General features: G+C 47.0%; 1 protein-coding gene across 1 annotated transcript; it reads left to right on the top strand.

The window, feature by feature from the left end:
* Positions 1-27,315, top strand: LOC122364890. The gene is made up of 8 exons (XM_043335693.1): positions 1-147; positions 8,782-8,947; positions 9,336-9,434; positions 9,627-9,761; positions 10,101-10,175; positions 11,790-11,982; positions 19,975-20,123; positions 26,546-27,315. The coding sequence occupies exons 1-8, from the start codon at positions 1-3 to the stop codon at positions 26,617-26,619; spliced, it is 1,038 nt and encodes a 345-aa protein (XP_043191628.1). The 3' UTR covers positions 26,620-27,315.
* Positions 27,316-27,479: the final 164 nt, after the last annotated feature.

Raw genomic sequence — 27,479 nt, 5'->3', positions numbered from 1 at the left:
ATGTGGGGCGTGGTAGAACAAAAGTCCAACTCGACCACTCCTGCCAACGTTTCTGACCTGAAGAAGGCCATCAGGAAGGCAGTCAGCACCATTGACAAGGACGAGGCCCGGCGCGCGTGCTCCGCTTTCCGGCGCCGTCTCGAGAGGGTGCGGGACGCCGACGGCGATCACATCGAGTGACAAGGCTGTGCGTACATGACACAATACACGTGCGAACTTTCAACTTTCTGTGTTTTCATTCACCGTATTAATAGCATGTTGAAATTAGGTCTGAAAATTCCCAATTTACCTGCAACACCCCTGGCAGTTTCCTCATTTGACCTTCATACTGCACGTTCACCACTCACTGAGAAAAAAAATTATTCCCCTGGAACACCTTTAAGGGTGTGTACCAAACTGCACCTCGCTGGGGTGTCAGACGGGTGTCACTTTTGACACCAATACAGGTGTCATTGGGAATGAAACACCGGGTGTCTGACACCCTTTTAGGTGTCTGATACCCTTTTGGGTGCACACCCAAAAGGGTGTCAGACACCCGGTGTTTGATTCCCAATGACACCTGTATTGGTGTCAAAAGTGACACCCGTCTGACACCCCAGCGAGGTGCAGTTTGGTACACACCCTTAAAGGTGTTACGAGAGTGTCCATTGGATGCCAAAAAAGGTGTCGACACATTCTTACATTTATTGGTTCAAACAGGCATATCGCATACAATGGCATTCCTATCTTGTATACAGCAACAAACTATAAAGTACAAAAAATATGGGCCCTATATTTACGGAGAAATCCAATGAAAACTCACCGAAACACATCGGGTCCATTCACAGTGAGAAGTTGCTCGCATTTCAGCAATGATAATTAACCGTCGATTATCTCCAACCAGATGTTATTCCGCAGTTCACTTGCTTTCGTTTCCATGGTGCAATGCTGTGTTGTCATCCTCACTCCAGACTTCAAATTTCACCGAGTACCGCCCGCCTCGTCATTTGAATAAACACGGAGCAAGCTACAAATAAAAGCTAAACATTATCATTAACGCACAATCACTTGAAGAAGTACACTGCGAACAACGTTCGGCGCCACTTTATCCACATAAATTCAAAAAAAGCCCTGCCATCACTCACACCGCACACGCACCACGTGGCACGCCGCCGCCAACTGAAATCTAACGGCTTTCCTGCAAGGTGGCGCTTTTTGATCTTCGCATGGTTGACGCCGTGACTAGCACACAAATGACGTCACACAATGAAGCTTGCTGATTGGGTAATGATTCAAACCACTGGACCTGCTGTGGTTTCTAGCAGTGCTACGGAGTCAGAGTCGGAGTCTGATGGAGTTGGCAGTTCTGGCCGGAATAGGAGTCCATTTTGGAAGACAGAGCGGGAGTGCGAGTCACTGAAAATCCGTTAGACACCGCATCCCTGGTTCCTAACACAAGTGACGTCAGAACAATTTATGTGATGATTTAGGTTCGAATACACGACAGCTTTCAAACATTTCATGACTCATGCTGGAATGTTCCTCAACAAATGACAACACACGTGAAGGTATCACAAGGGTATCAGATCCCTTTTAAGGAACATTTTTGTTTACACCTTTTGAAGTGTTGATGGTTTAGGGTGTTTGACACCCGAATGGATGTTGGTGTAGGACACCCATTAATGTGTCTTTCTGAATCCCATCATGGTGTGTTTAAAAGCGCGTTGCACTTGAAGGTTGTCATCGTGGTGTTGTATAGATTCCCAAAACAACATTTTTGACACCAATCTGGGCGTTATATATGACACTGCAATGATGTCCGACACCCGTGAGACACCCCATGGGAATATTTTTCCTCATTTTTTTTCACGCTGTTTTTGGTGTCAGATCCTTTTGCAAGTGTCAATGTGACACCTCTAGCAGTGTCGGACACTCTTAACATTCCGCTTCAATAAATGGCAACACCTGTGAAGGCATCATAAGGGTGTCAGATGCTTTTAAAAGAACATTTTTGACACCTTTTAGGGTGTTTGATACCTTAGAGTGTTTGATACCCGGATGGGTGTGGGTGTCGGACACCTATTAAGGTGTCATGCTGAATCCCATTAAGGTATATCTAAACGCTCGCATGCGAACGAACACTTGAAAGGGTGTCATCGTGGTGTTGTACACCTTAATGATTCCCTAAACAGCATTTTTCAACACCAATCTGGGTGTTCGATGACACCTCCAATGGTGTGTGACACCCGTAAAACACCCCTGGGGAATAATTTTTTTTCTCAGTGCTGTCATTCTTCTGACAGGTATTTCATGTCCTGTGTACGATGTGAGCTGACATCTGGTTTTCTTCATGTTGAGGCCTTCAGCCTGCGCTTCTGGAATCATGGTTACCGGACAGCCTGTGTCCACAATGAACGTGACGTTCTTCTCGTTGACAGCCATTTTCACTTTGATTCCTGCCTTCCCTTTTGATGTGCTTTGGTACGCACACAGATTTTTTTTTTCAACTTCATCATCTTGGGCTTCTTTTTCCACATTCAGCGTTTTTCCATTTCTGCACGCTGCTTTCAGATGTCCTTGTTTCCCACAGGTGTGGCATCTGACGTGGGGTGGTGCCCTGCAGAACTTGATCAGGTGGTTCGTTTTCCCACACCTGAAGCGATGTCTCCTTTCATTGTTTTCATTTTTCCATGTCTTCCCTTGACAATTTGCATTTTCCATGTCCTCTTATCTTCATGGCTCTTTCTTCATTTACATTCCATGGTTTCCTTCTTTCCTTCAGTGATTCATTTCTTTCTTGGTTCTGCCACTTCACCTTGTTCACTGCTTCTTCTTCTGCACTTTTTCCCATTCTTCTTACTTGTTCATTCACTGTTGCGTCAGTTGACCATATCATAATGGCACGCGATAGGGTCAGCACTCTTTCTTTGAGCATTGACTCCTTGACCTTGGAGGATGGGCACGTTGCCAAGAGGTTGTCCCTGATCAGATTGCCCATTTCCGAAGCTTCAAAATTGCATTTTCTTGCTTGCGTTTTCAGTTTAGCTACATACTCCTCTACCTTACCTCCTTCTTATTGCATCATGTTGAAGACATGACGCTCCACCACCGTGTTCACTTGAGGCTTGAAATGCTTTTCCAATTGTGCTCTCAGTTTGACGTATGGGTCGGTTTCATCAGCTATATCAGGCAGCGTATCAACAATTTCTTGTACATCCGGGCCAAGAAGATGCAGCACGATGTTCACTTTTTGAGCAGATGATTCAATATTTTGAGCACCCATGTAATTTTCAACTGATTTGATCACACTGAACTGAAAAACCACAGGGGGGCCAAAATGCCCCCCCCCCCCCATCAGGGCGTGGGTTAAACTCCGAGCTGTTAAGGTGCGCTACCTCCCAAAATTTATTTTAGGGTCGACGAAGGCAGCTGATTTGGTTCCGCTGAAGCGCCCCTACACAGCGCGTCAGCTCGCGTAAAACAAACACCACATTTCTGGTCTGATGATGACATTGATCTGATTAGCTTTTACCATATGTATTTCAACTACATTCTGCTCCTGACGTCATCGACCACAACAGTGAGGCTGCTATGAGTGTTGCGTTTTTTATGTACTTGCATCCAAATACCTGCCAGCCAGCCACTTAGTCTGGCAAACCTAAGAAAGAACGGATTTAAAGTGCACCGGCCATTGATGCATGTGCATTTATACCGTGAGGGAATATTTTCTCTTACAGCTTTTCACACGAATTTCTCCGAACCATACATTTCAAGTGATTAGAACACGTGCTAAGTGATTCAGGTGCTTTAACTCCGTTCTTTCTTAGGTTTGCCAGACTATAGTTAGATTGCGGCCAGCAATATTTGATAATTGTAACGTACGGCAAGTAGAGATAGCTTCTAGTATGCGCGTACAGTCTCTCTTGAAAATACAGCGCTCTTGTGCGGTGTATTCATCAAGCCCGACCGAAGGAAGGCTGTTTGATTTGAGTATCACCGAACCGATTATTCTGTTGTTTTCCATTGGGACTCAAATGGTTTGGTGATTCCCGGTTTTAACCCTCGCACCGACGGGGGGGGCGGATATCCGCCCCCCCCTAAGGTTTTTCGCGAAGAGCAGGAAAACCGCGGCGCGTAGCGCCGCGAAATTTAGTATGACTATAACCTCATCAATTTTACACATGGTGTGCAAGTTTGAACTTCCTACCTTTTAAGGTCAGGTCACCAGGTCACTTTGAATGACCCAACCTCAAGTCACTTTTTTGCAACTTTGTCACCGTGCCAGAGCTACAGTAGATGTCGGAGGCCCTTGAAAGTCGCAGGATATTATTAGGTCATTAGTAGCTACAATTTGTATATCTCGGAATTTTGATATCGGTGACCTAAGGTCAGGTCAATTTCGCGACCTCCCCATTATAAGTCAATGGGGGAAAAATCAACTCCCTGTTTTTACCACTAAAACAGGTCGGAATGGCCCCATATACCATACATGACTTCATATACGATCAACCTTCACTACCTTGAGGTCTGTTTTGCTGTTGGGCAGCTGTGAGGTCATGTGACGTCATCAAAGGTCACCAAAGGTTTTTGGCCAATAACTCCGTACAGGAACAAGATACAGACGTGTGGATGGTCTCATTGTGCTCAGCTCGTCAAGACGCATCGAATGATATACATGATGACCTCGAGGTCACGTGACCTGAGGTAAACCTTTGACCTTGACCTTTCGAGGTCAACATATATATATATATATATATATATATATATATATATATATATTTTTGCATGTGATGTTGCAAAAAAATATATATATCAAAAATATATATATCAAATGCAAATACGCTCTGGCTTTCAACATCACATGCAAAAATGAAGACATTCTGCCGAAGTATACGAATATATATATATATATATATATATATATATATATATATATATATATATATATATATATATATATATATATATATATATATATATATATATATATATATATATATATTAGGGTGGCACTTAATTTCGACTTTTTTAATTTCAACCGGGACGGGTAGCCATATTGTTCTACCTCACGAAAAAATGATCTGTATGAAATTTTATCAAAAAATATTTATATTTAGAGGTAGCTCAATGGGGTCATACTTGGTACATATTGACAAAACGTTTATTGTGAACGGGGATTCAGATGTGCGTCGCGCCCTTCCAAGCATTGTCATATTTGAGCTGTAACACGTTTAAATGAATGATAGATGCCTTCCTACTTGTTTCATAACCACAGTGTTTCTCGCCGCAAACGCGCTGTGACGCAATGCATGATTCAACCAATGGCCGTTCAGCGTAGTTCAGCTTATTTTGTTCGGTGACGGTAGCTCGCTGCCAGGCGTGCAACTTCAGCTCTTCTCTCGTATTACGATGGTTGGGAAGGGTCACGAGACTGCTAGCACTTACCGTGGTTACATGAGGAAATAAATGCGTATCAGGAATGGTTTTTCTTCGCTGAGTATTGTGAACCGTTTGTAATACGCATTTACTCTGCTCATGTATCCCCGGTCACTGATGCGCAGGGGGACACTGCCAGTGTACGGCCACAGGGCAGGTCTCCGTGTCTTCGTGATGTCAGGGAGAAGATGTGCACGTGAAAAAGATAAGTTGTGTTTTGCTTAGCCATTTCAGAACATTTTTCGCTAGCCAGGCTCAAACTGACAGGCCGCAGCAAACGCTGTTCTAGAATTTCTCGATGAGTGAGAGTTGAAGGATTGAGTGAAAGCGCTCAGTTTTGACACAAGTGCATCGAACACCGGCCTCAATGCAGGAGCCTGCACGATCATCGAGCAGCGGCTCGAGCAGGACTTGCTCCACCTGACTTGCCACAACATTTACGAGTTTGTTCTATAAAGACATTTTCAGCCTGCCTCGGCCCGTCCAGCGGCCCGGACGTTGTTTTGTTTAAGCGCTTCCATAAAAAGTGGGCGTCTAGATGGAACGAACTACGAAGCCATAAACCTTCAAAAACTGTGACATGTCCCACCTCCACAACCCGCGTGATGCTCTTGCACAGTTCGGTCACATATCCTTGACCGCCAGCACTCACCCGACAACCGTGAGATGCTGGAGCTGGCCATCACTGTCCTCGGCGGTGCTCCGAAACGAGGTATGAAGATCGCTCGCCCCGATATGCTCCATGTGTGCTGGTTGACCAATGCCATTTACGCTACGAAGCTTTACCGCTTTCGAGCACAATCCCGGCTCACTACGACTAAGAAGAAGAGCCTCCAGCCGCCAGCGAATCGTGACCTTTGTGGTAACAACGTAGTTTTCGGCTCGATTCAATGCACCGCTTCTGGCGTCTGCACCAGCGCAAGATCTCGACTTCCTCAAGTCCCTCCTGGAGTACGAATTGGACGAATTGGTGTTCGAATTGGTGTCCAAGGCGACAGCCATTGCCTTCAGCCGTCACCTCTGGTATCTAAATGAGAGGCTGGTCGCCCTCAACTTCTAATGGAGGAGATTACGATCGCTGCCACTAAACGTGAGATGGCTGCATCGTTACGAGAGAAGGAGAGGGCCGAGTACCCCTCCCCCCCCCCGTCGAGCCCATGGTTGAATCTACTATAGCTTCAGTCTCTAGCAAGTCCACGGCAGACTTCGTCATATCACAACTGGCTTCACAAGCTTCTTCAGCATCCTCGGTATATGGACACCGACTTCCTCTTGAAGGATCCGATTCTTAAGAAGGTCAAGCCAATCTACAACGCCGCCATGCGCTACATGAGGTCTCTTCACGCCTCTACGACTTCGCGGAACGAGGAGGCATTTTGTTGATGGCCAGGAAATCGATCTGACCCCCACGAAGGATAAAGACTAACAGCAGCTCCTCATGTAGCAGTAGATCGTCGAGGAGCAAGACGCAAGCATTCTGACATACGCAAGGCGATCGTAACTTCTAAGTAGGCAAGACTAGCCGACGAATGATGTGTACAACTGTTGGCTGATTACGGATGATACCGCTTTCTCTTTTCATGGAGTTATGCAGTAAGTTATGCATACCTTCAAAAGAATTATATACCTCATGTGTACCTACATATCTGAGCTTTAGGTGCTGAAGCGTTTCAATTAAGTCTTGGCGACGTCCAATGTCATTGTGAACATCAGAAATACACGTGGAAATTAAAATTTCGGCAAAGTTGTGTTTTTCACAAAAATGCGAACTTTGACCTGGTTGAGCTACCTCTAAATAAACATATTTTCCAAAAATATTTTACACACAACGTTTTCTCGGGTGGTAGAACAGATTGGCTGCCCGTCCCGTTGAAAATTCTCAAAACGAAATTTTAGCCCCGTATTAGTGCCACCCTAATATATATATATATATATATATATATATATATATATATATATATATATATATATATATATATATATATATAAATATATATATATATATATATATATATATATATATATATATATATATATATATATATATATATATATATATATATTATTATCAGAAAAGTTATTTTCCGGTTGAGTTACCAATACTTTGCACGCATCATTTCACACGAGACTTTGCACATGCCAAGTTGACTTGCCAAGTTGACGTCATTTTGCTGGATGTTTCGCACTTGGCCTGACTTCGCACTTGGACTGGGAGCATAAACGCCCGTCCATTCGCAAACGGCCTAGGCCAACTGCAATAACGCACATGGACTAGTCCATTCGCAAACGGCCTAGTCCAAGTGCGTTATCGCACTTGGACTAGGCCATTCGCGAATGGACTAGCCTTCGCACTTGGCCCGCAACATATATATATCATTCGATGCGGATAGACGAGAGGATCACGATGATGCCCTTAGTTTGTTCCTATCTTGACTAATTCGAAAGTTATTCGAGAAATACTCTCTCCATATCTAGCGCCGCCATTTTGACTTTTTCGACCCCTGTGACGTCATCTTTGACCTGACCTGAAAATGACCTGAGTAAAAATTGTAGATCTTGGCCGTGCGTATCCGATGCCGTTTACCGCTTGTCGCTATCTTGCTTCGTTCTCGAGATCTCAGGGGGGGGGGCGGTCATCCGCCCCCCCCGTCGGTGCGAAGTTGGCGCAGACCCCCGTCGGTGCGCGGGTTAAAGGGACTATCCCACCTTCTAAAGTGTTGTTAAAACCAGTTAAATTGTGCCCGACTTTATAGATTGGATGACCAGGAACACGGTTCTGGCATTTATTTTTCATTAAACATCTTAGGCTTCCCATATTCCAAACACAAACTTTCAAATATGTGACGTCACAGCCCAAAATTACCTCCTTCCCCAGGCCACATTACTGTCATAAAGCTGATTCTTTTTACTCTGTAGGCACCACAACAAAGTTCAGACCAAGTTTTAAGCGATTTTTCAATGAACAAACCCATTTAAATCAGAATGACTAAACGAGGTGACGTCACACTAACGGTCGCTCCATGTTGAAGATAGGGCCTTGTACAAGGCCCATTTTCAAACGAAGGGAACGAATTTCTTCAACACCAAGAGGCCGCGGGGGCTGCAACCTAGATAGATAGTGGTTTCTGAACCTCGCCGCAAACTTGGCTATCTCAACTCAAACCCCATGTTAGATGTGGGATAGTCCCTTTAAGAGCCTTTCTTTTTTCGGTTGGAGCCTTCCTATGGTTGGACTTGATGGATCCGGCGCACGGATGCGCGAAACTTTCTAGCTGGACTGTACACATGAGACTGCAGTGAGGCCTTGACTGCAGTGAGCACGGTGCCGTCCCGCCCACCTCCCTCTGTGTTCCGCTGCTGTTGTAGCTGCTCCGGTTCGGTGACGTATGTGAGGAGGCTCGACGCCGAGTCGGCGCCACCCGCCACGAGCTGGTCGACTACGTCACTGGCCTGTTCCCGCTGCTGGTGGCGCACGTCTGGCTGGCGGCCAGGGTCCGTGTCACCGTGCCCGGACTGAGCGGCTTCTACACTGGTGAGAGCATACCACCAAACACGCCACCAATTGTTGGGGTGGCGTGACGTCAACATCATTAAAAAAACACCAAATTTTTAAACTGATTCTTGCTAAAATTAGAATTTAGATAAGAAGCAATTATATCTGTGTCATATTTTCCGCATTTTTCGATAAGCTCAATTTATTATTCTATACGTATTTCCCCAAAATATTAGTTTTTTAATGGCCGAAATCCAAAATTTTGCAGCAAACGAGATAGTTTTTGAATAGTGCATCGAGCGACGAGCGTTGCCCCATTCACAGTGTACGCGCGCCTCACGCACGCTGCAGCCGTTCACCATCCCGGTCCAGTGGCCTGCCATTGTGTAGCTTGTAACAGGCGTGTGTGTCGGGCTGTGCCTCGCAGACCTCCAGTGCACTGCTGGGCGGATGTCGCTGGCTGCTGCCGACCTGGCGCACATGATGGACAAACTGCCAGACGACCTCAAAGTCCTCAATGTGAAAGGTATGTCCACAGACACCCACGCACCAGCCGCCAATACGCCGGCACGGAGACCACATAGACACAAACTAATGAGTAATAAGGTACATATACCTACACAACCGAATTAGTGACATGTTACTCCATACCGTTTACTGCTGCAGCTGTACACGGCTCTGTTGATGTACAGTCGGCTGACACAGCTCCGTCCCACAGGTCCGGCAGTGACGGGCACGCGGTGGCCCACGGGGTTCTGGTCTGGCCTGCACGTCTCTCTGGAGGGAGTTGGCGACGACACAGTCGCCCTGGTGGCTGACCTGAAGCGAAATGTCCGCGTGCTGCACCTGCTCGGTGAGGTGGCGCAGAGCCGACGCCTCAAAGGCGTCAGGTCGGCCGGCAATGGGGGCGCCGAGTAACGCCATGATAGAGGAGGTGGCTAGTGGAGTGAGCTTTTGCAGCTGAACAACATCGAATATTGCACCGTATCAGTCTTACTCTTACCTACCTACAGAGTCCCACTTCTTTGAATGCTGATGCATCAGTAATTACTGTTTTTAAAACACCAAATGAATGTCCATCCATCACACTGATAGGTGTATTTGTGTTTTACTGAAATGACGAGGCCCCGAAGCTCGGAACCACTCGAAGCCAGATGACTGACAACGTCGAATGTGATCTGTGTTGTTGCAGATTCTCCCGACGTCACCGGCAGGGCGCTGGATTCGATCTCACGCATCTCGGGTCTGCGCACGATCCGGATGGTCGGTACGTCTGCTGCCCGGTAGCTACGTTACAGTTATATGCTGAACGGTATGCTGTTATGTTGCTCGTTTGATAGTCGAGTCTTCCGCGTTTAAAATGAGGGAAATTTCCACTTGAATTTCTATTGTGCAAACTGTGGACGAACGAACTGAAGCTCGACACGTCACTATCACCCCAAACGTGGCCTCGAGAACTCCTTTGACGGCGGCCGAACGGCTGATGGCAGTCCAACCGTCATCCCCCAAACGTGGCCCAACGGTTGGTGAGCCAGAGCCGACAGCCGGGGGCTGCGACCGCTCCTCCGGCTCGGCCGGCGAACCTCACGCTAGTGCCGACAATACGGGGACGACCATCAAACGGGCCACTGACTGGCAGATCAGATCTCGTCATTATGATGTAATAATGAGAAGGAAACACTTCAATAACGAGATGCTAACGCCTACTTTGTCACACCACAACGGGAGGTCCAGAAATGTATGTTTAATATTTAACGGATGATATTGAAAATATAAAATGGGCCACTGATCAAGGTGTTCTACACGAAATAATATTAAAATATGAGAGATGAAGTGTTATTTCGCGATTTGTTTGGTCCAATTTATCTCCGAACGCGCTAATTGCTTTTGCAGCCATATATGCTCGATATCGTATCGTGGTGTTGGAACCAGGACACTGGCGTGGGTGACCTCACTGCAGTCCGTGCAGATGTCTTAACACGCGCAGTGGAAGGGGGGGGGGCGGATTTCGCCCACCCCTCCTGTTTTTCGCCAATAACTCGCGCCGCAAACATAATATTAATGTGAAATTTTGGCTACCTGTCCAGAATTGAATTGCGGATCTTCTCGTGCAAGAAATAAGAAAATCGGTTCCCAACTTTTCTAGTAATAGCGGTGTAAAGTCAAACATCCTGCCGCCGCCGCGGCGCGGCGGCGCGGCGGCCGGCGCTAGCCGTTACGCGCCGCCTGAATTGTAGACTGTGCCGGGGCGGGACGGTTCCGTCTTTACATCGCGCTCCTTACTGCTGATTAGATTAGATTCGCGTCAAATTTGGTGAGAAGACTGAGAAATGTACAGGCAATCATATGGTCAAAGAATTTTGAAAATCGGCCGGTAACAACTTGAGTTATGAGTGTGTAAACACAAAATTGTGATTGCCGCGTTTCCCGCGTCGGCCGATCCCGCTTCAGCCGGCGACATCTTACCCTTGTCAGGCTTCTAACTGCCATATTTATTGTTGGATTAAATAGAAATTCACCATACATACTCGCAAATGTTTGGTCTTTCGTATAGTGAAAGAAAAAAGAAAATCGGCCGGTAACTTTTTGAGTTAGCGGCGTGTAAACGCAAAAAAGTCGCTCATATGGCAGATTTGACCACATTTGACCTCATTTGACCTTCAAGATATTGACCTAGGGTCATGAAATTCACACACAACAGAGTTCCCCATGGCCCACACCTACCCTCCAAATTTCGTCTTTCTAGCTCCAGTGGGAGCTGAGATCTTAGGGGGGGCGACATCCGCCCCCCCCCCTTCCACTGGGCGTAGTACTCGCAACCCTTCCACTGCGCGTGTTAACTATGTCTGTGTGCCTGTTTATACATGTGCGTGCTTTCCAGAATGTGCTGGTCTAATGGGTGGCAGCCTGGAGCCCCTCTCCAGACTGCACAAATTAGACGACCTCACCCTGTCCGGCGGCGTCCCTGACGCCGTGCTGGACAGTCTCAGCGGCTGCCAGGGGCTGGGGATCCTTAAACTGGGGGACCGCCAGCGGCCGGCAGAGACGGCCTTCACAGCAGCAGCGGTCAGCAGGTCAGTCAGCAGACACTTACGACGGAATAGTGGGCACCTAGCTAATACCGTAATTAACCGGTTTGCCACCCACCTGAGGACCGTTAGGTAGCATTTGTCTACTACTATGCATTTCAGACCCTCTGTCACAGTCCTTTTCGGCTATTTTTCGTTTCCTATGGGATTGATTTTAGCCAAACTTTGGCATAGGTAGTTTGAGACCCCTACCTAATTTTCATCAATATGGTTTATTAGTTCAAAACATGCACTTGTCATTAACTGATAATGTTAAGGCCTTCTGAGCCCTGCTTAGAGGCTGGCGCAGGCTGGGCGCTGTCTCCCCTCTGATTGGTCGTGACGCACTGGCACACTGCACCTTGGCTCCCGGGGGAGGGAGGCTCTTTAGAGCCCCCCGTCATGCGCGGGTTTATTTGGATCAGTTGGTGATTTCCTGCATTTAGGCCAGTTCAGGTCAGGTCAGGTCAGGTCAACCAGTAGGGATCCTGCCGGCTATTAATCCCTCTCCCGCACATGGGGGGGGGGGCTGCCACCCCCACCCCCAGGAGTTTTTCTGCTCTGCACTCAACATTTTTATAGCTAGAAGGCTGATATTTCGTATAGCTGCTCCTCTATCCTTATTGATGTCCACTGAAAATTTCAAGTTTCTGTGGTTCTTGGTTTCGGAGATATGTGAACTTGTTGTTCAGGTCATGTCGTGACCCAAATGACCAATTCTCAACATCTTGCGTTGGCTGTGGGCCTTGTGGGCTTTTGGCACCTATATTTTGGCTTTTTTTTGCCAGTCTCACCTCCCACCTATCATGGAACATGTTGTTCGACGATGTACAGATGTCAAGGTCAAGGTCAAGGTCAGCCTAGGCCATCTAAAATAATTGCGTTTTAGGCAAGCTGAATTTACTTATTGCAAAGTTTCTTTGACTGTATTGTTGGTAAAACCTTCTCATTTCATGAATTTAGAGTTGCAAAATTTCCCCCAAAGGCTGCTACCGGCACCGCCCCGCCCCACAAAAATTTTCTGGGATACCGGCATGCTACCACGGCCCAAGCAAAAACACCACCAAATTACCGGCATACTAAAAAAAACCTGCAATGTTGATTCTAGCTTACCCCTACAAGAGATGCCACACTTTGGCAATTTTAGTACCCATCCCAGTTCCCACCCAGCAGCCACCCAATGTCCAACCTAACTACGAACAGGATGATTTTGGCTCAGTTGGCCCCACAAATACCCACAATTTTGAAACTCAGTTCCAGTCTATAACTGTTAAAATATCACGTGTAATCAAAGAGGTATTGCCTACAAAAAGCAGTAAGAAAAAAGCATCAAAAAAGCAATGACAAAAAGAACTTAAATTACTGAATTGTTTCTGATGACTGGACAGTTCAAGTTAGCAGTAATCACATTAACATTTCAGAGGTGTTCTACTATTCCACATTCTCCTAAAATGTTGCAGGAACCTACCAACCAAAATCAAATTTTGAAATCCAGATGGCCACAACATAAAAAGTACCTACAGATTCGGCCATCTGCCTGAGGAAGCGAGATCAACACCTTTTTTCCTTTTCGCCATGGCTTGCTGGCTCATGAATAAGATACGAAGCATTTGAAAATGTGAAAAACTCACTTGTCCTGAGAACAGTCACCAAATAATATGCAAAAAAACGATTACCCGCTTTCTCGAAGCATCTTCCTCTCCAAACACAAGGTTATCAACTATCAAAGATTTCGAAACAGATGCGCCATAATAACAGAGACTTTTAACCAGTTGATTAAATTGCTGCAAAAAAAAAGTTTCTGAACTGTAGCAGACTGCCTCATAAATGATTTGTTGATGTGAATGATCCAAAACGATATTGAATTCTGATGTAATCAACATTGTAAATTTAGTTCACTACAAGAAAATGCATTCCCTTTCAGGAATTAAACCAAAAAGGCATACGAATAAATATTACGTCATCATCTTACATCCTTCCATCAGGGGAGAGAAGATCTAAAAAGTCAATCCTTGGAGTTGGTTCCCCTGTTATTCTGCGCCACTTTGTTTACCTATTTTGTATGCATATTGTGTTTTCTTGTAAAGATGAGACAAAATGCCAGTTTATTTGATTTACATTTCATTTTTGGGACCAAAGTCAGGCTCAGGGCTACCTAATACCTGCCTTTTCAGCTGGATTTTCAGTGTCAAATACTTTGTAGAGTATCTCAGACCACATCTCAGGACTCAAGGCCAGTTTCCAAACAATGTGTTTTGTGGTGTTTTGATTCTGCCTTTTCCTCTAGGGAACGTTGTCATGAACATTTATTTATTTTGTTGTATTTTACCTATTACATACCATTAGACTTACTGATTGATCGAGCTTTTGCAGCATGAATAAATATTCTTCCATTTATTGACCACAGTAGATTCTTGACAATCCTAATTATAACGAAACCTGTGAATCGCTGAGGTCCATGTGTTATCCCTACCCTTAGCAATGTCACTTCTACCACAAAATGTATTTTGCAGTGGCTAATATTGCTGTAATTATAATTTGATAGCCTCTTAGTGCCCAAAGTTTAAACCATATGCTAATATTTTCTATTTTTGTGCAAAATCAAAAATACCGGCATGCTACCGGCAAGACATGCCAGATACCACGAAAAAACCTGCGGTAGTGAAAATTTACCGGCATGCCGGTAGTGCGGTAGGGAAACTTTGCAACATGATCTCATGTACCTAATATGGACACATAAACAATCGGTGCACACATCAGTATACACACAGACCCACACAGACATACAAACACATATCATTGACCTTGACCTAACTTGACCTGAAATGACCTTAGCAATAAAAACCTGGTCGGGTAGTGTGACAAAGAGGTTCTAGCTGGCTTGGCACCACAAAACGGCGTCGTCATCGGTATATGATGAGCAGCGCACTTGATATTCAACGGTGACCCAAAACAGCAGTCAGCAACATCTTTTAGTTTGACCTGACCTGGAAGGTCAATGACTGACCTAAGAAGGTTGTTTCGTGCTCAGTGCCGTGCCAGCAAGTGACACGTCACGCCTTTATTGGCCCACACGTTGATATCGATACAAAAGGCGACCCACAACATATCGATATAAGCGACTCATAACTTATCGATATAGGCGACTCATCATATCGATACATCTCCCCCCAAAAAAAGCAAAACGGTACAACAGACTACGACCTACTCGTACAGGGGATCACGAACGCGACCCGTACAGCCGGCCGCTGCGGGTCCTGCTCGGACTCGCCGCTGCGGAAGGACAGGGCTCCGGCGTCTGACCCGGCGGAGAGATAGCCGGCCGCGGCATCGAGACAGTCGGGCTCGGCCGCACTGAAACACCAACAGGCACGCCCGGCGACGGCCGCACAGATTCCGGCACGCCCGGCGACGGCCGCACCGACAAGGGCACCGGGAGGTCCGACGAGCCCGTGGGAGGCTCGATCCCCGGTGACAGGCGCAGGGCGCCTCGATTGCGCCTCACTGTATGACGATTGTTATCTACCACATAACTTCGTCGCCCGATCCGCTCACGCACTGTCACTCGCTCACGCCAGTCCGGGTCGATCCTTGTTCGCACCCGCACTACATCCCCAGGCCGCAACGGCGGCAAGTCGCGAGCTCCGTGATGCTTGTTGAAGCTCCTTCGTTGAAGCTCCTTCCTCTCACCATCTCTCCTCCTCGCGGCGTCGAGTGTAGAGTCCTAGCCGTCCTTACGGCGCGCTCAGCGGCGCCGTTCGAAGACGGCGTGTGAGGGTCGGTTATCCGATGCCAGAAACCGTACTCGGTGGACAGGTTCTGGAACACATGTGACGTGAACTGAGTTCCACCATCGGACGTTACCATGTCGGGGATTCCATGGCGGGCGAATAGCGTTTTGAGTCGTTCTACTACCGCCGAACTCGTGAGACGGGGAAGACGTTGAATCTCAAGGTATCTGCTGAGCACATCCACTGTAATCAGGTAATCGTGACCGCTGTGATGACAGATGTCACAGGCAATGTGACTCCACACAGACACTGGGACGGGAGTCGGTATGAGTGTCTCACGATGCTGTTGTGGACTGTTTATCTGACAAAACTGACACTGGCTCACATATCTCTTCAGATCCTCAGAGATCCCGGGCCACCAGACTGATTGGTCAGCTCGTTGTCGGCATTTGGATAGACCAAAGTGGCCATCATTGTGCAGCTTATTCAAAATCTCTGACCTGATACTCGAAGGGATGACGAGACGGTTGCGGTACAGGAGCAGAGGGCCTGACGACAGGTGCACCACACTCAGGTCATGCCGGACGCTGAAGTAGTCCTGCAGGGCCCTCGGACCCTCCATCCAGCCATGAAGAGTCTGCTGGGTGACACGACAGATGTCATCATCCCTCTCCTGCAGCACCCGAATCTCCTCCAGGCGGTGATCACTCACGGGCAGGCTGCCGATCACGCCGGACACGTAATCGCTGACGTCATTCTGCAAGACAGTGGCGAGATTGTCGGTCTCTTTGCAGGGATGCCGGGATAGGTAATCTGGTACAACATGCTGCTTTCCAGGCACATAGGTGGCGACTGGATTGTACCTTGTCAAACGCATCAAAAGTCTCTGGCATCGAACAGGTGTGTCGACTAGGCTCTTTGAGTTGATCAACGGAATCAACGGTTTATGATCTAACTCAAGTCGAAACTGTGGTAGACCAGACAGTAGCATGTGCATTCGTTCACACGTCCAGACAGCAGCCAATAACTCTTTTTCAATTTGAGCATATCGTTGCTCGCATGGGGTCAGCGTCCTGCTACAAAACGCAACGGGTCTCAGCTGGGAGTCGGGTTGTCGCTGCAACACACAGCCACCGATGCCATAGCTGCTCGCATCAGCACTCACAATGGTCTCTCTGGTTGGGTCATAGAAAGCTAACACAGGAGCACCAGTTAGCATCTGCTTTACTTCGTCAAGAGCCTTTTGCTGAACATGCGACCACACCCATGCTACATCCTTTTTTAACAAGTCGTTTAGGGGCTTCAGCTTGCTTTGAATCTGGGGCACAAACTTACCCAGATAGTTGACGGTTCCAAGTAGGCTCCTCAGTTCCTGCTCGTTCTGTGGCGCCTGCAGTTCCCTCACTGCTGCGAGCTTGGCAGGATCCGGTTCCACTCCTCTGCTGCTGATCTTCTGGCCCAAGAAGATGATGCTGTCCTTCTTGAACTCGCACTTCGCTTTGTTCAGCTTCAGCCCGGATGACTCGATCCGCTGGAGAACTGCCTGCAGACGCTCGTCGTGCGTCACACTGTCACCGTACACAACAATGTCATCCATGTATATCAGTACACCATCGAGACCAGCCAGCATTTCCTGCATCTTTTTCTGAAAACATTCAGGCGCCAGGTTTATCCCCATTGGAAGCCGCTGGAATGCCTTCCTGCCAAATGGGGTGAGGCAAGTGGTCAGTAGCTGCGACTCCCTGTCCAGTGGGAGCTGGTAGAACCCCGAGCTGGCATCCAGCTTGCTGTAGATGCTCGAACCTGCAAGTTCAGCTGTCAACTGTTCCACAGTGGGGATAGGGTGGATCTCTCTCTTCACACACTTGTTCAGGTTCTTGTAATCGACCGTGATGCGGACTGAACCACCACCCTTGGGAACGGGCACCATTGGTGCACACCAGTCAGTGGGTTCTGAGACTGACCTGATGATTCCAGCATCCTCCATTCTCTCCAGTTCCTGTTTCACGGACTTCAGCAGTGGGAATGGCACATTACGAGCAGTATGCACAGCAGAGGGTACGGCATCATCAACAAGCCTGATTTTGATTGGTGATGTGTTCATCAAACCAGTTGGACCAAACACATTCTGAGACAGTCTCACCTCTCCAGTGAATTCAATCACTCCGAGCCTCTCTCCAGTGGAGCGTGACAACAGATTCTGAGAAGTGTCCAGAACATAGAAATGTTCATTCTCAAGGCTCACCTGCTTGTACTTGATGGTTGCACTGAATACTCCCAGGACATCAAGGGCACCACCAACACTGGTCAGCTGTCTTGAGGTGGGCAGCAGGTCTGGCTTCTGCACCATCTGCTCATACTGCTGGAGAGACATGACGTTAACATCTGCACCAGAGTCCACTTTGAAACTGACTTGACTTTGACCAACCTCAACAGAAACTGTCCAGTCCTTGCTCTTGTGCCCTTCAACCACCCCAAGAAAATAACTTTCCTCCTGATCCTCATCATGTTCAGTATCTGGGGCACATTGGACACTCTGAACTCTATGGCTTGAACCCGAGCAAACATTTGCAAAGTGGTCCCTGCCACCACACTTGAAACAGGTTTTCCCCAGGGCTGGACATTGCTGCGGACTGGTATGCCTCCTCCTTCCACAATACCTGCATGTTGTGGAGAGTAGTGATCCTCTGCCTGCTCGTCCACGACCTGATCTTGGTCTGGACGAGGCTGGATCTGGCTGGCTCTGGCTTCGTCCAACAGCTGGTCCAGGCTGGCTTGGGCGTCTCGCTTGATGTGGTGCTGGCTTGTATCTCGCTCTGCTTTCAATCCTGTTCACATTGTCTGTGGTACTCGGGTCATGCACGAGTTCATGATTACGAAGCATCTGCACCACAACTTCAAGAGTCACATCTGAATCCAGAGCTCGTAACTGAATCTGCTTGGGCATATTTTTATCTTTCATTCCTGCTATGAGACGGTCTCTGATCCTTTCATTTTTGTCAGCAAACTGGCAGTGTTCGGCAAGGCAATGCACTGCTCTAATGTAGCTTTCGTTCGACTCGGAAGCGCCTTGTGTTCTAATCTCAAAAGCATGCCTCTCAGCAATCACATTTCTCTTTGGGGTAAAGTACCCATCAAAACAGCGCACAGCGGCTTCAAAATTGTTGTGAGGGAAAGCTGCTATGCTCAAAATAATATGTTCAGCCTCTGGCCCCATTGCATAAACAAGTGCACTGACCTGGGTTTCCTCCTCATCGAGATTTAGCTTTGACGCCTGGCGATATCGTCTGAAGCGGTCGCGCCACAGAGGCCAATGCTCTGGTGAAGTAAAATCAAACTGTTCTGGTGGGGTAAATCCAGACATCACTGCTTGATGTTATCTTGCTTCTTCTCGCTTTCTTACACTTCTTCAAGTTGCTTAACCCACCAAAAATAAGAAATCAAAACCGCAAGTTCACCACAGGCTGCGCCATGTTTCGTGCTCCGTGCCGTGCCAGCAAGTGACACGTCACGCCTTTATTGGCCCACACGTTGATATCGATACAAAAGGCGACCCACAACATATCGATATAAGCGACTCATAACATATCGATATAGGCGACTCATCATATCGATACAAAGGTAAAACTGGGTATCATTGGATTCGTCTCTTCCCAAATAATATTTTTGGTCTTTTCCTGCGAAGCTCTATCTCCAACAGGAACGAAATGGCACGGGGGGGAGTGGCACCCCCCCCCCCCCCGATGTGCGTTCTAGGACGGGAAAATGGCATGTGCGGGCGAGGGTTATAAGAGGTGTAAACTACCACTGGTGGCGTCGTTACATGTTACGAAGGAATTAACAATGTTCAAATGGATGTAGCTTCGAAATCAGCTTCAAAATGACTCTAGAAACATGTTTAACTCCAAAAAGTGAACAGAGGTCATCAAAGGTCAATGACCTTGATCTGACCTTTACGTAACCCTATTACCCACCGTAATGCATGGGACCAACATCATTTCACATGTTTGAGCGTTTACAATCACAAAAAAAAGACTGGAAATGCGAAGATAATGTGAGCTGACATTCGCCAAATCACCGATTCCCGCCGAAAGTGGTCTCGGGAATCATGTCACAGGTCAGAGATCATTAGGGTTAGGGTCATGCCATTTTAAGAGTAGGTGTGTCGACCCTCATCTACTTGAGGGTCGCGTGCGTGTGCGTGTGTGTGCGCGTGCGTGCGTGCGTGCGTGTGTGTGACGGTCCCCGCCGCTCCACCCTGCTCCAGGCTGGCCGTCCGCTGCCGCCAGCTGTGGTGTCTCTCCGTTCACGCCTCCGTTGATATCAGCCTGGACGTGCTGAACGCACTCAAAGCCGCCGACCTGCGCCAACATGCAGACTCTCGCCAAGCCCGCACCATCATTCTCTACGTTCCAGGTAGGTGACATTTGCACGCGCAGAACGCACGTTTGGATATCATAAAATGATCGTTATATTCAATGATATTCATATGTTTTGTTTCATTCAGTTAGCACGCACACTAGGGTGTTTCATTACACTATGGTAAAATAATGTTGGTTCAAAACTCAGCCATATCGACTTTGCCCCAACTCTACCCGCAAAACTGAATCGATTGATACGCTTGAAACCCAAATTTAAGTATATTTAGGGGTCGCACACTTTTGTCACCAAAACTCGTTACACAGAGAAGGGGGCACATTCTTCCTTGGTGCGCTTGGGCAGCGCCTTCCGGTTGAGTTCCACGACTCGCAGGCCATCGTTGTTAGGGCCCTGTCGCCCTCAATAGACCGTTGCAGAGCCCTCAGATGCCAGCATAGCCCCCGCAGCCTGGTTGTGTTGGGGCCCTCAGAGGCCGTCGCTGGGCCGCCTGAAGCCAAATGGGCCCTCAGACTTGAGTTGGGTCTAGGGCCGTCACGAGGGCCCTCAGAGACCGTCGTAGAGACCCTCAGGGGCCAGTGGGGCCCCTGGAGTCCTGTGGGACCCTCAGCGGTCGTCATGAGGGCCCTTAGTGGTCGTTATAGGGCCCCAGGGGACAGAGTTCGTCGTGAGAGCCCACAGAGATCATCGTAAGGGCCCTCAGAGGCCGTCATAGGGGCCCTCAGAGGCCCGCGTGGCCCCTGGAGTCTGTGGGACCCTCAGCGGTCGTCACGAGGGCCCTTAGTGGCCGTTGTAGGGCCCCAGGGGACAAAGCCCTCAGGTGGGAGCCCTCAGAGATCGTCATAAAAGGGCCCTCTGAGGCCGTCGTGGGGCCATCAGATGCCGTGTGGAGCACCAAACGCGGCTCGGGACACTTCTAGCCGGTGTGGAGGTCCCGACTAGCATGGGGCGCTCCTGACCATAAATAGACACCCCGGATGATTTCACATCAGTGTTCGTTTCCCGATCACTGGTTTTCAGGAGAAAATGTATTGGATGGTGCGACGGGCCCCTTGTATGGATTTTGGGGGTGCAAAAAAGATATGTTTGCACCCCCATGTTTTTCGATGGGGGTGCAGCTGCACCCCCTGCACCCCCTATTCCGCCGCCACTGCCTGGCTTTCTCAACCAAATCAGTTCGCAGGAAGACTACTCATGTTACGGCCCGAAACAAAATCAGAGATGAAAAGTCGCAGAAATGTGCGACCTCTAAACATCATCAGAATGAAGTGAAATTTTACACAGAAACTTGTGAGCAGATGACATTTGAGGGGAACATCGATATGACTCGCAATATGGCACTTTGAAAATGTGAAACACCCTAACGCACACGCATATGAAACATATGTTCATATGTTTTATTCATTATGCGTGCACCGTTCCAGTTTGGTTCTTGGGGTTAGCCTGAGTGACGTTTTCCGACTGTATGGTTGGCACGACGTGCACTTTAACCCTGTTACTGGTGGGGGGGGGGGAATCGGCCCATACCTGTAGTTTTTTCCTCTCAACGGAAAACGACTCGAGCTAGGGGCTTGGAATTTGGTGACTTTTCCTTGCTATTTAATGGGCACATTGTGTCAAATTTTTGAGTTTCTAGCTTGCGCCGAGGCGTCTCCAGAACGAGTTTCTCGGGGGTAGTTTTGGCCAAGATTTGACTATTTCGACATTTGCGGCTAAGCAGCGACTTGCTTAGGTTTATACTGGTGACCAGTGGCACCGCCCGTCATATGTATGCGCCTTAAGACTATGTGACGTCATTTTACAATGAAAATATTGGAATAGGCGGATCCAGGTATCTGAGAAAAGGGGGTAATATCAATGTACTGCCCCCCGTCTTAGCGTGCGTGAATCCGCGTATGCTTAACGAAAACGTGTATTTTGTGCTCACGTTGCATAATTTACATGATATATGACGCCGCATGTCATAAGACACATGATATGCGATGACAAAAACTCAAAACATGATCCCAAGTTAGCTTACCTGAATCCGCCTATGATTTTTGAAATATCCAAAATACCGGAATATATATTTGAAGGCCTAGTTCATGAAGAAGGGTTTTCTGGAGTGTCATGAAAATCGGTCAAAAAAGAAAGAAGTTATAGCATTTTTAGTGCTGAGGTGTAAAACGCGATTTTTTCAATTTTTTTTTGCTTCCAGGACACCCAATTTTGAACTTTTTTGACTTTTTAAAGTCATTCTGAAAGTTCACGATGAGAGCAATCGAATGACGTTTGTCTTATTGAGATCGGACATTTAGTTTTCGAGATATCAAGGGGGACGAATCGGCCCCCTCCACCAGTTAACGTACACACAGAAAAATATTGACACCGTTAGCGGTGTAATTGCACAGTACATATCTGAGCACTTGAGGAAATTTAATTTAGTCCCTTCCCCGCTTAAATTACTCGCGCTTCTAAATGAACACCAGGAAGAAGGTAATAGAACACTGTTAGGAGGGTTGGGTGTTTTACTACATGTAGCAAAACACCCAACCCTCCTAACAGTGTTCTATTACCTTCTTCCTGGTGTTCATTTAGAAGCGCGAGTAATTTAAGCGGGGAAGGGACTAAAGTAACTTTCCTCAAGTGCTCAGATATGTACTGTGCAATTACACCGCTAACGGTGTTAATATTTTTCTGTGCGTAGTCCAGAGAGCCCACCAGTAATAGGGTTAAAGAGACTTGCACGTGCACAGCACGAGCACCATCACCCCATCACGCCCACTCGCATAGCGCCTTAGAGCGGTCGTCCAGTTGTGTCGTCCTGTCGTCTTTGGTTGCCTATCTCAATGTTCTTCGGAATCGGAGGATGCCTCCTCATATCATGTGTTTGCCATTAGCACAAGCATAAGGCACCCTGCGGTGCCCAGCATACCATATGCCAGTGGTCGAGCTCTGCGACGTGTGACCAGCGAATCTGGCATCTGCGCCACCCTGTGTTTGACTTTCAGCGTCCATAAGATACTTGTGTACTCCATATGTTCGTCTGCACGTGGCACGCGGATGACCCGGGACATAGGTACACTGCGTGGTAGGTATTCTTTTTTCGACAAAACCGAGAATAACTTGAATATTATGCTATCAGTCACTCGGAAATCGTAGCAGCAAGACGTGCGAGACTCCGCACCTTAGATTGGGCTTATAATGGTATGCATTTTCCATCCAGTTTGACAACAACATACAAAAGTTCATATTTGTCCCGAAAACAAACTTTTGAATATTGCTGCCAAACTAGTCGTACACGTTGTTCAGTGATGCACCTAATCTAAGGAGTGAAGCATGGTGCATCTACGTGCAATGAGTTCTGAGCGACTTATAACATAGCCTTTGAGATATCCCGCGCCCCGCTGGGGGGGGGGGAGGGGCAGAATCTGCCCCTCCCGTTTTTCGCCAATAACTTCTAAACGCGTTACGCCAGCGAGGTCAAACTTTCAGTACCTTATTGACACGTTCCCTGAAAATTTGAGCGACATCCGTCGGAATTTTTTTGAGAAAATGACGTTTTAGTGACGTCATGTTCGCAATTTTCGCCTCAAAAACGGCAAAATTTCAAACGCCGCTAACATCTTCATTTTTAAAGGAATCAAGACGTAAGAAAAAGGTTGTAGGTACGTGATTTTACTTTGTCAAATGGCTGTGTTGGTTTTTCGAAAATTTTGGATTTTGGCCAAATTAAAAAATGACTTTTTTGGAAAATAATTATAAAATCCCAAATTTTGAATGTATCGAAAAAACGGAATAGGTATATGTCAGAGAAGTGGTCTATGTGCACCTACATACCAATTTTTAGAAGAATCGTTTCAAAAATGTGGAGTTATTCAAAATTTAATGACGTCACGACACATATAGACACCTTTTTGGGCCTTAACAACCAACTTCAAATTTGACCTCACTTTCCCTGACTTGACCTGACCTCGTCCTGAAATTCATCCAGTTGTGGTCCATATCACTTATTGACTGTGCCTATTGAATTCTATGAATAAAATGACCCATAAAACATGTGTCGCACATGCCTTTTTCTATATTTCGTTTTTGGTGACCTGACCTGACCTTGACCTTGACCTTTGCATGATATTGTATGCAACAAATATTGTCTTGGTAGCCTAAGAACACGTTTTGGGCAATCAGTCTCAGTCCATTCTTTGGCAACTACGGTGCAAGGCCGATACTGTAGAAATTTGCATTTTGTACCCTTGACCTGACCTTGACCTGACCTCTGACCTACTTTAGCAAAAAATGGACTCTTACGATCCGCCTTGTTGAGAGCTTTCGATTGCCGTTTTCCCCGTCTTTCTACGACCATCGGCTCGGAAGTTGGACAGGGGGGGGGCAGAAGCTGTCCCCCCCCCAGCAGGGCGCGTATGGCTGAATAGCCCAGCGGGGCGCGGGATATTATCGGTTTTGTCGAAAACATAATAACTACCACGCAGTTTGCAGAGGGCTGTACAGTCTGTCTTAAAAGTACCGCGCAAAGTGACGGTGGATCCATCAAGCCTGACCGAGAAAGGGCCTGTTTTAATTCAAAAGTCACCGACCAATTGACCTAGGGAATGGACAAGGATGCCAATTGCTTCGGTGACCCAAATTTAGCAGGCCTTGCTCAGTCGGGCTCGATGGATCCACCGTCACTTTGCGCGATACTTTTAAGACAGACTGTACACCATCACCTTTCTCAAGAAACCACACGTTGAACGGTGCTACCACCATCCAGATCTGACAATCCTTTAGGACTTATGTCTAATCTTATTCAAGCTCGATGATTTTTTTTTCTTGGACGTCGTCTTTACTTTTTTCCATAGGAGGTCTATTGTAGTTGTCAGTCCAGTCCACTTATTTAGGAAAATATATCGGGTGTTCAAACTAAAAAAAAAAACGCACAGAATATCAAAGTCATGTCCATCCCAAAATACTTGTCCAAAACCATACCATTTAGGGTGTATTAGATTTCAAACATGATGATGTTATGGTAAATACATCTTACATGCGAGCTGTACCTGAGCCTGACATCTCCGTAGTTAGCTGTAACTTAGCCTGACATCTCCGTAGTTAGCCCGCGCCCTGGTGGGGGGGGGCTATTTTTGCCCCCCTCCAGACTTTTCAATATATCTCCAAAACCGCTGCGTCGATCGTCACCAAACTTTCAGTACTCTCCAAGACATCAATTTTACACATTGTGACCAAAAAAATGTTACAAAGGCTATGATAGGTTGGCCGGAAATGACGTCAGAGTGACGTCATGTTCTGCCGTTTTCGATCCAAAAAGGGTTTCGGGGGAAGAGCTGTCAGGCCTATAGCTTTGCAAATACAGAAAAATAATGAAGACATAAAAGCTGTAGAATATACAGGGCTACAAAACTGCTATCTCGGATTTTTGAAATTTTTAGATTTTGACCAAAAAAAAAATAGATTTTTCGAATATATTTGCCGAAAAATCCAAAAAAGTTTTTTGGATTTAGCAAAAACCGGAATATATCTGATAGTCCTTACCGCCTTCTATCCACATACCAAATGTGAGATTGATACCTTTCTTTTTTGGCGAAGTTATAGCGAAAAAACTGTTCGAAATTGATGACGTCAAATTTTCAAATTCAATTTTTAGCAATTCTACATAGACCCCGTAGTGCAAAACAAAGACCACCATTAGACTCCCCGTGACGAGCTGCATCGAGTCAATACCCATTTTATGAAAAACTATAAACTTTAAAATTTGACGTTTTTTACCTGACCTTGACCTGACGTTCACCAGAAAGTGAGCTAAGCCGTACCTGATAGTCTTATAACCAACACCATTGAGTTGGAAATGAAAAATTGGCCATAAAACATGCATCGCACAACCTTAGTACCTAAAGTTGGGTTCATGTGACCTGACCTGTGACCTGACCTGGTATTGTCAAAGACCTCTAATAGCAACATATGTACTAGGCAACTGACGCCCTTTCGCTGATTCTCTACAAAATGCGTTTTCCTCGGTGTTATAGCGCATTCCCTAGAAGACCCGTGAACGGTGAAACATTTGATCTTTGACCTGACCTGTGACGTCATCGGTGACGCCGAGGTCAGTGTAATTTGGTTTCCTTCGACAAATTTGACAGGCCTTTCGAGCGCCGTTTGAATTTTGTGGATCCGTCCAGTAGTTTTGGAGGTACGAGGGGGAGGCAAAAATAGCCCCCCCCCCCACACCAGGTCGCGTTATAAACAGACCCCACCAGGGCGCGGGTTAGCTGTAACTGAGCCTGACATCTCCATAGTTAGCTGTAACTGAACCTGACATCTCCGTAGTTAGATATAGTATAACTGAACCTAACATCTCCGTAGTTAGCTGTAACTGAGCCTGACATCTCCGTAGTTAGCTGTAACTAAGCCTGACATGTCCGTAGTTGGCTGTAACTGAGTGTTTTCCGTGTTATGTTTTCTGTTCACAGGAGAGGTCTACCTCCAGCTGAGGAGCAAGGCCAGGTCCGGAGGACGCGTGCGACTGGAGGAGTGGAGCGCCTGATGCGCTGGCCGACTGTGGCTAGTTACCAGCACGGCCTGCCTACACCGAGCTGGGATTGATGATACATGTGCCAATCGAAAAGCCAAACAGTCCTGCCCGGTGTACCAATAGCCGTTGTCACGACGGCCATCTGGTACACAATTGGTGTTCATTTGATGCACATTTGGTGCAGATTTGGTCAAATTAGGTTCTGCGTGCTTCTTAGTAGTCATCAGCTAGGGTTATACTAATTGCTTATATGGGTGCTTTGTCAACTAATGGGACATTATAATCGACAACGCTGAAATAAGATCATGATATGTTGATATTTGCTGTAAAAAAGATTTGGTGCAGATTTGGTCCAATAGCGTGCATTCGCCAAATAGCCCGTCGTGAAAAGGGCTAATATCAATATGCTGCCGGTAGTTCGATCCCTATGTATGTTTGCTTTTTTCACTTATATGCTTTTTGCTGTTTTGATTAACCGTATACCGAATGCTGCCGTATGCAGTCACCTGCCTGTCCCACATGGGTGCGTTTTTGATGCGGTGCGGTTGCGGTGCGGTGCGGTGCGGCACGTCGCGACGCGGTGCGGCACCCTACGACACGGCTTATTGCGGCGAGATGCGGCAGCATGCGGCGAGATGAGCGAATAGCCTGACGCATGCGGCGCTACACGGCATCGTATCCATGGGAACAGAATAAATAAATACATTGGCAGCATTTCGATGACACGTTGGAAATTGCGTGAGGTGAGTTGGCAGTCTAGTGCCACATACACATGAAAAATAAGTTTTCATCAAATGAAAGCACTTTAAAATGTCAAGCACTTTATTCCACGTGATAAGTGAAAAATTATAAGGCGATAAAATCGACTTATA

Source organism: Amphibalanus amphitrite, unplaced genomic scaffold (genome assembly GCF_019059575.1).
Source record: "Amphibalanus amphitrite isolate SeventyFive unplaced genomic scaffold, NRLGWU_Aamphi_draft 000705F_arrow, whole genome shotgun sequence".
NCBI classification, from domain to species: Eukaryota; Metazoa; Arthropoda; class Thecostraca; order Balanomorpha; family Balanidae; genus Amphibalanus; species Amphibalanus amphitrite.
This window is presented reverse-complemented; position numbering and strand designations above follow the sequence as displayed.

What these genes read in the sequence shown, in the direction of transcription:
- LOC122364890 (XM_043335693.1), top strand. Translation starts at nt 1, where the DNA reads ATGTGGGGCGTGGTAGAACAAAAGTCCAACTCGACCACTCCTGCCAAC. An exon ending in CAAAGTCCTCAATGTGAAAG is followed by an intron (nt 9,435 to 9,626) that starts GTATGTCCACAG and finishes TCCGTCCCACAG; the next exon opens with GTCCGGCAGTGACGGGCACG. An exon ending in GCGCACGATCCGGATGGTCG is followed by an intron (nt 10,176 to 11,789) that starts GTACGTCTGCTG and finishes CGTGCTTTCCAG; the next exon opens with AATGTGCTGGTCTAATGGGT.